General features: G+C 42.5%; 1 protein-coding gene across 3 annotated transcripts in view; it reads left to right on the top strand.

Annotated features, from left to right (window-relative positions):
• The window catches only part of G6PD (glucose-6-phosphate dehydrogenase), a 1,188,375-nt gene that overhangs the window by 433,822 nt on the left and 742,053 nt on the right, over positions 1 to 12,500 (top strand). For all 3 annotated transcript variants that reach the window (XM_044080102.1, XM_044080103.1, XM_044080105.1), the window contains one exon: positions 9,369 to 9,527. In XM_044080102.1, the coding sequence (XP_043936037.1) occupies positions 9,369 to 9,527 (159 nt within the window). The remainder of the gene's footprint in view (positions 1 to 9,368; positions 9,528 to 12,500) is intronic.

Here is a 12,500-nt window from a genome sequence, read left to right as displayed (position 1 = left end):
GGGTTATCCTGCCGTCAGGCGATCCCACAGTCGGCCAGAGTTCAAAAGTCTTGGTCCGGCATCGGTTGCTGTCGCTTCTTCCTGACGTCAGTGCGCCAGGGGTATATAAGAGGCATCCAACGCCATTTTCTTCAGTCCTTCTTGCCGCGTGGTGCCCAAAGCAGAAGCAGTTCGCAAGTGCCGATCGGCCGACACCTGATTTTCGAATTGAATTTCAGTCCGAAGTCTTCAATAAAGCTAAGTACCCCATTGGGGAAACTTTTCTTGCCTCAGTCTGATGTCAGAAAAAGTTAACAATTGCATATCTTGTGGGAAGCAAATATCTGATAAGGACTTCCATTCTTATTGTATTCTTTGCCTAGGCCCAGACCACGATGTTACTGGTTGTCGGTTTTGTGCTAGGTTCAATAAACGAACTGTCAAGCGTCGTTTTGATTTCGCTCGACACTACTTTGGTAGGAAATTTAATTATATCATGCCGTCGGAGCAACCGACGACCGGCATGCTTAAAAAACGCAAAGATAAGGACAGGCAGCCTAGAACCAAGCCAGACTCCGAGGCCTCTGCTGGGCCTGTCGCCGGTTCTCCAGTTTTCAGTGAGGCTTCTATGCAGCCCCTGAAGACCGCAGAATTGGAACCCCAGACAGCTTCGGATTCTCAAACGGAATGTACTAGGCCGACGCAGCCATCTTCATTAGGCCCTTCCGACACCAGAGCAGAAGGAGATCCCGGTGCAGTAGAAACACCTTCGGTTGCAGAAGGTGTCTTCAGACCGACTACACTCACCATTAAATCATATGCTAAGCTTAAAACTCCATTAAAACCTAAAAAGACTGTACATCGGTCTCCAGTTCAAGGCCCCATGCCTAAGAAACAGATGCTTAAGATGGCTGAAGATTTGATTACCCTAATCAGGGGTTCCCATCCCCCTCCAGACAAAAGACCAAGACAAGAGGAGGATTATGCCTCCTCTGACCAGGTTTCAATTTCCTCAGATTCTTCTGAGGAACAGGATTACTCCTTTCCCCCTTATGAAGACTCTGATGCTGAAGACTCTATCCCCTCAGCATCTCCCGCTGAAGACCATTCCTTTGGGGAAACTTTACATACCATGAGGGAACATTTCCACTGGGAAGGCCAGGACTACTCTGATTCAAAGAAAAGGCTCTGAGAGTTCCTTTTACTTCCCCAGCACAGACCACTTGCTATCCCTCCAGTTTTAAACATTGTGGATGATGTTTACTTAGAATCTAATCGAAATCCAGACTCTCTACCTCCTGCTGCTGCCAAACCAGACAGATACTACAGAGTACCTGACTCATACAAATTCCTTTATAAAAGCCCTGTTGCTGACCCAGAAACAATTTCCCAGAGTCCCAAAGGGGCTAAGGCTTCTATGGCTAAAAATCCTGTACCCTCTAAAAGGGACTCCAGAGCACTAGATAGGTGGGGAAAGAAGGTATACACCTCAGCTACTCTAGCTATGAGAGCATTGAATTGTCAGTTTCACATGCTGAAATATCAGCAATTCCTAATGTCTCAATTAAAACAAAAGATGAGCATGCATTCTGAACAGTCTGAATTCAAGGAAATGCAGGATCTGTTGCATGCAGCTGAACAGGTGGGCAAACGTACTTTACAATGTGGATTTGATTCATTGGAAGCTTCCTGTAGAGCAGCTGTGACTGGGTCTGTCATACGCAGACTTGCTTGGTTGAAAGAACAAACCCTGCCTGATCATGTTAAAGCAAAATTATTGGATGCACCTTTACAGCAGGATGTCTTATTCGGTGTCAAAGAAGAAGAGGTTTTAAAGAAAATGGAGGATAAGGCAAAGTCTTTGCAGACAATCAAGGATTTTTTACAGGTACAACCCCCTCGTTTCAGCAGAAATTGGCCAACAAAAAATTGGTCCTTTCCAGTTTCTGACGGACCACAGAGGGGCAAATACAGACATCCAAGGGACAGAGGTCAGTTAAAAGGCCCTTACAAACTTCGCCATTGGGGTGCCGCTACCCAGAAATGAGGAGAAGACAGGCCCCAAGCTACCAGAAGACAAACACAATGACTTAACCCTCAAACTGCCAAGCAAATCTCTCTTGGCAGCTCCCTTGGGAGGAAAATTAGCACTTTTTGCAGACAACTGGCACATCATCACAAAAGACAAATGGGTCCTAGACATTGTCTCACAAGGATACAGATTCCATTTTCACACCTTTCCAATGATAAAAGGAATGCCAAACCTGCCACAAAATCAATGGGCATTGGCACAAAAACAACTTACAGTTCTCATGGACATGAGAGCCATTCAACAGGTACCTACACAGGAGCAAGGACAAGGATTTTACTCAAGATTCTTTCTAGTCCCCAGAAAGGACAAAGCATGGAGACCCATTCTAGACCTTTCAGTTCTAAATACCTATTTGCAAGTACCCAAATTCAAGATGCTAACACTACAGCAGCTTCTAACCATGTTGGGCAAGAAGGCTTGGCTAGTAACGTTGGACCTTAAGGAGGCATACCTGCATGTCCCTATCAAGACAAAATTGCAGAAGATACCTCAATTTCATTGCAGGTTCAACCCATTATCAATTCTCTGCACTGCCCTTTGGCTTATCTACTGCGCCTAGGGTCTTCACAAAATGCCTGGCACCAGTAATTGCATACTGCAGACAAAGAGGATTTCAAATATACCCATACCTGGACAGCTGCCTTATTCTAGCAGAAAGCAAAGACATTCTTTTACAACATCTGGCATTTGTGAAACACCTTCTAAATTGCCTAGGGTACACAGTAAATGAAAATAAATCAAAACTAGTGCCTTCACAGAACATAATATTCTTGGGTGCCAGCTTGAATACAATTGCCCAGATGGCTTATCTCACGCCAGACAAGCAACAACAACTGACTCAATACTTCAAAATAATGGCAACAAAGACCCAACTCCCTGCATCTGCAGGCCTTGGGATTCATGGCATATTGCATACTACTAATACCATTTGCAAAACTGCATATGAGGAAATTACAATGGTACCTGAAAAGCGTATGGACTCAACACAGCCACAGCTTGGAAACAATGATACCACTCATTCCCTGCCTTCAACAGGAGTTTCTATGGTGGGCACAGGCATGTCACCTCAACAGGGGTCAGCCTCTTACCTTACCCACAGCCAGGCAAACTATAACAGCAGATGCATCGGACTATGCCTGAGGAGCACACATGGCAGGACAGTGCATTCAAGGCAAATGGACTACAGATCAAAGGCATCTGCACATCAATCAAAAAGAAATGCTAGCTGTACAGAATGCCCTAACAGCTTTCAAGGACCTCTTACACCCAGGGCAACTAATAATAAAGACAGACAATACCACAGTAATGTGGTACATAAACAAGCAAGGGGGTACACACTCCTACCTTCTCTGCAGGCAAGTAATGACCTTGTGGAACACAGCACTGACTTACCAAGTTCAATTACAAGCACAATTCCTGCCAGGAAAGAAAAACATATTGGCAGACGACCTAAGCAGAAGCATCATGGATCCCCACGAGTGGAAACTGGATCCACAGGTATTTGCAACGATAACTCAAAAATGGGGACGCCCAGACATAGATCTGTTTGCCAACCCCCAAAACTACCAACTTCAAAAATTTTGCACAAGGACATTCCACCCACAAGCTTGGAAAGTGGACGCCCTCACATTCAGTTGGAAAACATTGACAGTGTATGCCTTCCCTCCACTGCCTCTTCTAGCAAAGGTGTTGCTGAAAGTCAGATTAGAGAGGCCACAAATTATACTCATTGCTCCAGACTGTCCACGCCAGCACAGGTATCCAATACTAAGGAACATGGCCCACGGCCCACCATGGATTTTACCACAAATTTCTCATCTGCTCACCCAGCAAGACAGTCAGATTCTACACAGCCAGCTCAAGACTTTAAATCTGGCTGCATGGCAAATCACATAAACAACCAGCCTTCTCCTCTATCTAAAGCTGTTATGGATGTCATTCTGGAGGCCAGGAGGCCCAGCACCAGGAAAGCCTATTCAGACAAATGGAAAAGATTTTGCACCTGGAACCAGGCTAAAGGGCAAAATCCCCTTGATCCAGACATTCCTCAGATTCTACAATATTTAACTGAGATGTTGCACAAAGGACTTTCCTTTTCATCTATTAAGATCCACGCCTCAGTGATTTCAGCTCACTACAATACGGCTCCTCCTTTATTTTCACATCCACTCCTAAGACAGTACCTCAGAGGGGCCAAGAACATAAGACTGCCCAGGAGAGCACCAACACCTACTTGGGATCTCAACTTTGTTCTGGAAAAGCTTACACTTCCGCCTTTTGAACCAGCTTTCTCAGCTGATTTAAAGTTTCTATCATGGAAAACTGTCCTGCTGCTAGCAATAACTTCAGCTAGAAGAGTCTCAGAGCTACAGGCACTAATGGCAGTGGAGCCTTTCCTCATTTTTCATCAAGACAGAGTCTTGTCTATGAACTAACCCCTCCTTTATGCCAAAGGTGGTATCCAGTGTGGCCCTAAACCAAACCATTCATTTACCCACCTTTTTCCCAAACCCCCAGAACAAAGGAGAAAGACTCCTGCACTCCTTGGACATTCACAGACAGCTATGTTACTACTTGGATAAAACTAAGGCTTTCAGAAAATCTGACCAGCTCTTTGTATCCTATGCTACAGCATCACAAGGAAAAGTCATCTCAAAACAGACCATTTCAAAATGGATAGGACATTGTATACGTTTCTCCTACACTCATCATGGGAAACCGGTTCCTGCTAGCATTAGGTCCTACTCCACCAGGGCTACAGCTACATCTACAGCCTTTCACAGGGGGGGGTACCAACCAAGGATATTCTGGAAGCTGCAACTTGGAGTTCAGTGCACACCTTCACCAAACACTATCACTTACCTCTATACTCTAAGACTAGAGCTGGCTTTGCCACTGCAGTTTTGCAGGGCCTATTAGCTTCTTCAAACCCTGTTTAACTCTACCACCCATCCTTAGCTTTCAGATTCAACCCAAGTATGATGACTGCAGCAGGGTAACACGATAAACATAGTAAAGTTTTGTACCTACCATAAATGTAGATGTTCGAGTATTCACCCTGCTGCAGTCCAGGTTACCCTCCCTCCATCCCCTCTGACCTAGCTGAACCTTTCTATGCCTTTCTATCTGATACAACCTTTGTGGTGTATTTGCTTATAGCTGAAGGTATGCTTTGTATGTTCTTTACATGTTTTATTGGCAATATGTAGTGACCTCCTATTGGGGGGCACCTGATATCTGGGGCAAGAAAAACTGAAGAAAATGGCGTCAGATGCCTCTTATATACCCCTGGCGCACTGACGTCAGGGAAGAAGCGATAGCAACCGACGCCGGGCCAAGACTTTGGAACTCTGGCCGACTGTGGGACCGCCTGATGGCAGGATAACCCAAGTGTGATGACTGCAGCAGGGTGAACACTCGAACATCTACATTTATGGTAGGTACAAAACTGTACTTTCTTCTTCTACTACAAAATAGTGCTTAAATTGGATTTGTGCAAAGCTAAAAATCAGCTGCAGGGACCCATACTTATTAATTCTCTGTTTCTGTTAATAGTGACAAGTTTTTTGTTGTTTAAGGCTTGGTTGCACTGAAGATGCTATGCTGTGAAAGAGCATGAATCCCCAAAGACCGAACATGTTTCTGTCTGTTAGGAAGGGCAAGAAGACATTTGTAAGTGACAATTTATGGTAAAAGAGATACAAATCTCCAGAGACTTAGCATTTTTATGACCTCCAGAGGGAGGGAGGGATTTAAAAAACTACTAAACAGATGCTTTGTGGGTTGTTCCTGGACCAGGAACCTTAAAAAGTGATTTTTTTTAAGGTTTTTGGTCCAGGGAACAGCCCATGTAACACTATTACTGTGGGGTAAGTTTTCTCAGAACCTCTCAAAAACTAAGAATAATTCATCCATGGGCCCTGTTAACATATAAGGTTGCCTGATAATCAGTGCCAAACGTAGCCTTTCTGAACTGCTGCCTAACGTCTTTAATCTAAGCCTGTTCACTGGTTACATTCCTGAAGCCAAAAAAACAGCCTTGTAATGTCATTACATGAGTATAGCCCATCCATGGACCCAGTAACTATAGACCCATTACTCTCACTAGCCTCATATGTAAAGTTATGGAATGCATTATCTCTAACTTCATTAATATGGATGTTGAAAATCTGTTAACCCTGAACCCCCATCAATTTTGCTTTGTCTAAGAAAGTCCTGCCTCTTTAACCTTATTAATTTTCTTTGAAAAAGTAACCAAAGCTGGCCAAAGACTTTGACCTTACTCCCCATGCAGGCATTATTGAGAGTATAAATCCATATACTGCGCAGTGGATAGCTAACTGGTTGACAGAATCCATGTGGTTAAAATCACAGGTGCCACCTCTGAATGCAAAAAAAAGTAACCATTGGTATGCTACAGGGCTCAGTTTTGGGCTGTCTCCTTTCTGGAATCTATTTCTCAGACCTTCAGACCAGCACTCCTGGTCTTTAAGTTTGCAGAAGACTGTAAATTGGGTGTTGTTATTCGATCTTAAACTGACTCACAATCGCTCCAACATTGGTTAGACCATGTTGGTGCCAGAACAGTGGTCTCAAATTTATTATACAAAATGCAGCATAGTTCATTTTGGTAAACAAAACAGTTTAAATTACTATACAAGTAATGCACCCTTACAATCCTTTACTGATTTAAGGATCTAGGCAGTTTTGTTGATAATTCTCTAGCATTTGATCATCATGTCTCCACAGTAGTCTGAAAGTCTTTCATTGGGCTCATCTCATTTCCAAAGGCGTCTGCACTAGAGCCAAAATAGTGTTAATTCCCCTTCACGTATACCTTATCAGACCAGTTATTGAATATAATGCATATTTTGTCATGTATTTGTCTAAACATATCACACAACTTGAGAGACCTCAGAAATTAACTAAAAAGATCGGTGGCCTCAAAAATCTTAGTTATTAGGAAAGACTGACAGCCCTTTCTCTGTACACTGTCTGTTACCGACTCCTCCATGGAGATCTGTGTCAAGCCTTTTGAGCCATAAAAGATCTAACCCTGTTTGACCTTCTGTTTCTTTGAAGAACTAATGGCACCTCAAATACTTGGTTTAAGGAACTAAACTTTCACCAACAGGTAAATAAGACTTGTCGGTGTGGTAGATTCATATCCTAATGTGTTACTAAGCTCTGGAACAAACTAGCACTACATGTCGAGCAGAGTGGTACCCTTGCCTCCTTCAAGGTAATCCTATTTAAGCAGCCTCAAATTCTCCCTTGGCATATCTTGTCTTGCCCTCCTTGAGGCTAGAGTGAACATTTGAATATTATTTGGGCTAGGTCTTTAATGGTCTGCAGAGTGATTGCTTCGCACTTACCTATGAAACTGTGACAGGCAATATAGTTAGAAAAGGAGAGGAGATTCGTAAAGATTACCAAAAGGTATGCACCTCAAGTAACCTTTCTGAATTCATGAACAGTCCTATCACAGTGTATTTTCCATCTGTGCATTCAGAAAGGGTACTTGAGATGTACACCTCGGGGTAGTATTTATCAATGTCCCCCAAGGTGTCAGATTCCGAAAGACAGTCTCCACCAGATCTCATACAAACCCAGCATGCTCTGCACAGAGGAAGCTAAATGGCATAGACGTGCCAGTGATTGTGGCAGTATAGGACAAGAACCATTTTGTTGGGAGGAAAATGCTCTCTGGGAAGTAGAAATGTTGGGCTTCGTCTAGTAACCTTATTGTCACTTAGCCTACTAAATCTGACAGTGGATGTTAATGCAGCTGTTTAACTGTCACACAAAATATTGTGATTTATTTATTTTTTAAATGATGTTTGGGGCCTAAAATGTCAAGTTACACAATAGCCCTGTTTTGCTTTCCCACCATTCTGACATTCCTAGATTGCATTTCATTTTGTAGGTATTCCATCCTCTGGTTTGTCCTCTTGCAGTGCTTGATCTATCTCACCACTTACATCACTCTCTGCTTCTTGCTGCACATTCAAAGCTGCTTTGTCATACACTGCACTTCATTCATAACTCTCAAAGTATAGCTTTGGCTGTTGAAGCTGCCAAAAGTATTTCCTCTGGCAGTTTTACTAGTTCCAAAGCCTCCATTATGAATACCACCACAGGAACACTTTTTCCTTTTAAATACCTAGGGTTTGACTTAGTCCTTTGAATGTGGAAGCTAATTGCCAACAATATCAGGTTTCATACCGTTTTCTCCAACTGTTTATACATTGCTTTCAGGGACATAGCATTTTGGAACTGAGCTTCTAAAATTGTGTGCTGCTGTAGCAAACAGACAGCGATCTCCCCTGACTGACTTATCCTGCCTCTCACTTACCTTCCTGCTATATGTAGATGACTCGTACAGATGTCTAGAACTCTGGTCAGATCTTACTCTTTCTTTTTCTGTGCATCTGGATTCATTATACACACAAAAAAAAAACTTTTAGTTTGCAGCTACCCACCTCATTTCAAACCTTCTCTCACTGGATGCATTCCTCACTCTGCTCAAATTGCTATAAACTTCATCTGTCTCTCCCCTCCTGTATGGTATCACTGTAAAGCTACGGTTTCTACTAAATCAAATGTCTGCTGCTAATGGATGGCCATTACTTTCACAAGCTGCTATTTTTCTCAGATGTCCATTGCTCTCACAAGTGGATGTCCCTGCACTCAAAAACTGCAGTTTGCTAATGGATGTCCCTTGCTGTCAAAGCTGCTATTCTTTAACTTCTGTCTCACTCTCTCCAGTTCTTTCTTTATAGTAATCCACTCATCCTGTACAGAAGTTTGAGAGTTTCATGCCTTTCAAATAATTGCTTTCTTTCTGTTAGGACTTAAATAATCAACTTTCTTTTCACATATGTTGTGTGCGTCTGAACTACCACCATTCACCTCACAGGTTAAATCTCATCTCGTTCTCATACCTAGGACTGGATGCAAATGATACAGACTTGCATCCTGAAGAGGAAAACTGCTTGTTTTTTGTTAAAGCTAGTAATTGTGATTATGCCTTATGACACTCTCACAGTAGTTTTTCCTTGTGTTATTGCTATAAAGTAATATAAAATTTGTAGGTTTTGTATTTTATTGACTTGTGGCTGAAATGGGAATATTTGCTCCAGCCTACCCACCAAATTAATAAATGGAAAAATTTACAAATTTTGACGGCTTTCTAGCTATGATAATGGCTTACAGACCTGTATTACTGAATGCAAACTTTCGTTGTTGGGTTGCCTCCATTTTTCTTATCTGAGATTATTTTCATTTCTCTCTACAGAGGCTGGAATCGAGTAATTGTGGAAAAGCCTTTTGGAAAGGACCTGGAAAGCTCCAACAAGCTGTCAGGTCATCTCTCTTCATTATTTGCAGAGGACCAGATTTACCGGATTGACCATTACTTGGGAAAAGAGATGGTACAAAACCTGATGGTACTCAGGTATTTTTCAGCCGAGTTTAGGGCCTTTCATATCATTTTGAAGCAGTGCTCCCTTGTAGCTGATGTTTTGCATGGTACTTGTTTAACCTCTTTTGAATGTGTAGCAGTTGTGTTTATGGGGGAATAACGGAACTTAAACACACATCTGCTGCTCTCTCCCTGACACAAAGCTGAAATGTAATGTCAGTCTATAATCTCAGAAAGTTGACTGGGTATATGTGCATTTCTCAAATGCTTTTCCATGAGTCAGGCATTATGGATAGCTTTATCTGTAATATGTAGGACACCACATACATGCACAGTTCTCCCATAGTCTAATGCAGCAGTATTCTGCATACTGTTGTGGTGGCCTAAGTGATGAGTTTCCTGTAAGGTCCTTAGTTAATTTTCCACTGATTTGCATGTGTTTGATGTTACGAAATAGACAGTGGAAGCGGGGATGGGGGGTTGCATTTTGGTAATCCAGGGAAGTGGTTGGTATGACATGCTCAGACAGTATTTTCCCTGTGCTGTGTTGCCTGGTGGTTATGGTACTCAGGAAGTATCACATAAGATGAGATTGGGACAGCATTATGAGGGGGAGGAGACAGCATTCTACTGTAATAGACTTTAGTATGGTTTAGAGTTCCTGTGAATAACTTCCATCAGCTCTATGGCTTTGGCAGAAGGCTAAAATAAGCCATCAACTGGGAAACCTACACTAGCCCAAACTCAGTAGCACAAAAGTTCCTTAATTTTGTGAATTCAAATGTCCTGGAGCAAGTTGTCCATACCCCGACAAGAGGAACAAACGTGATAGATCTGGTCCTCACCAACATGTCAAACAGGTGCACTGTTGCAACTGTAGGACTCTCATTAGTTAAAACTGACCACAAATCTGTCACCTTCAAACTGACACTAACAGCAGAATTCACAAAGGGTGAAATCAGACTAAAAAACTTCACCAAGGCAAACTGTACCCTCCTAGGTGAAGGTATAAATGCATTCCAAGCCCCGCCCCAAGCTGAAAATGGTAACTACGCTGAAGCTTGCACTAATTACCAGATAGAATCAAAGCCAGAACCTCATGTAAAATTAAACTGCCATGGTGGACTTCCAGCATCAACAAACTCTGCAATAAACGCAAAAAGTTGCTGTCCAAGAAAACAGAGACAAACCCCAACATTGGAAAAACGCCATACTCGGCCTTAACAGGCAAATAAGACAACTTGTCAAATCCTCCAAGAGCTCCTTTGAGAGAAACCTAGCAAGTATTGACAAGGATAACCATAAGGCCTTTTAGTTACATATGTAACCTAAAGGGTAGGACCCAAGCATGTGTAAAACTGGTGGTCAACAGTATCACACACATTGACCCCACAAAAGTAGTAAATTTGCTAGCAGATAGGTTTGGCAAAAATTTCACTTCCTTATCCCCTCTTAACTTACAACAACCCCCCCCCACACACACACACACACACACACTTTACATATCTGAAGACTAGGTCCTCAAAGCCCTGCCCAAGGCTAAGAACATGGCCTCTATGGGATCTGATGACATCCCAGGCTATTTTCTAAACAGGCTAAAACCAGAACTAGCATCACCACTAAGTGCCCTTTTTAATCATAGCCTAACCACAGGCTTTACTCCTGTGCAATGGAGAACAGCTACAGTTATTCACCTCCACAAATGTGACCTAGCAACAAACCCAGGGAATTACAGACACATATACCTGATCAGCCTCATCTGTGAGGCCATGGAGTGTATTATTATAGACCTTATAAATAAAGACATAAGTGAGCCCCAAATCCTGGATCTTACCCAGTTTGGCTTCATGAAGTCCAGATCTTGGCTATTAAATCTCGTGAATTTCTTTGAAAGTGTGTGTGATGCCTGTGCACTGGTCTAGCAATCAAGGAGCCTCAGTCCTCAGCACTAACACCAGTGAGGGGCATCCATATAGGGAAAGGATAACAAATACACAGTAAAGTACAATTTCCCTTAAGAGCACACAGAGATCTCAGTCAGTCTGGGGCTGTTTTTTTCTCCCTTTCTCTCCAGGCTCCCAATAAGACTCCCCAGTGGCACAGCTATAGGGTCCAGATCTCAGCCTAGTGGGCAAGCTAAAACCTCCAGCACCCTCTCTGTCCAACCAGTGCTTCATGTCCTTGCCCAAGTAGCTGACACACACACACACACACACACACACACACACACACACACACACACACACACACACACACACACACACACAGACACACACACTTTGAGATAACAGTTATATACAACCATACATACACTTCTGGGGAAGGCTGGCACAGGTTCTTCAGCTGTGCCACTTTTACCCAGACTATACAGTAGTACCACTTGCCACCACCCAGTAATACTTATCAGCTACTAAAAGGCCCTTTTGAAAGCGTGTCCAATTATACTGTGCAATATTATTATTCAAATGGTAAGTGCAACTGAACAGTCAAGGCTTATGGGAGTGGCTTGGCCAGTATCACTGTACACATGCAATGTACTCTAGAGCTTAAATTATGTCTACACAAAACAGCCACAGTTGAAAGGTTTAAAATATTTAATAATAAATGAAAACACAAGACAATATTTCTTACTACACAGTGCTAGTCAAAAGATCACAGAGAAATACTTAAACTAATACAGTAGAAAAGTTCTGACATCAGTACAGAAAAAAAACAGCTAATCTAATCTTCCAAGTTCCTAGCTATATCTAAGAGAAAACACAGTTCTACAATAAACTTACATATAGAACACAGGCAGAGTGCTGGTGAGTTGGATGTTCTCAAGAAAAATGCTCAATGCCCTCTTTTTTTTTCTGTCCTTAACTTGATAAGACAGTACACTGATGTCAGTATACTTTAGGAGGGTCTGACATAGACCAAAAAACTGAATACAAAGAAATGCATCATCATTCCTTTCGGCACAAGCAATGTCCCTTCACACTATCAAATCAACAACAATAACCTAAG

Source organism: Protopterus annectens, chromosome 8.part0 (assembly GCF_019279795.1).
Source record: "Protopterus annectens isolate FY-2018-M chromosome 8.part0, PAN1.0, whole genome shotgun sequence".
Lineage (NCBI taxonomy): Eukaryota > Metazoa > Chordata > Ceratodontiformes > Protopteridae > Protopterus > Protopterus annectens.
Note: the sequence above shows the minus strand (reverse complement) of the source record. Positions and strands in the feature narration are given on the sequence as shown.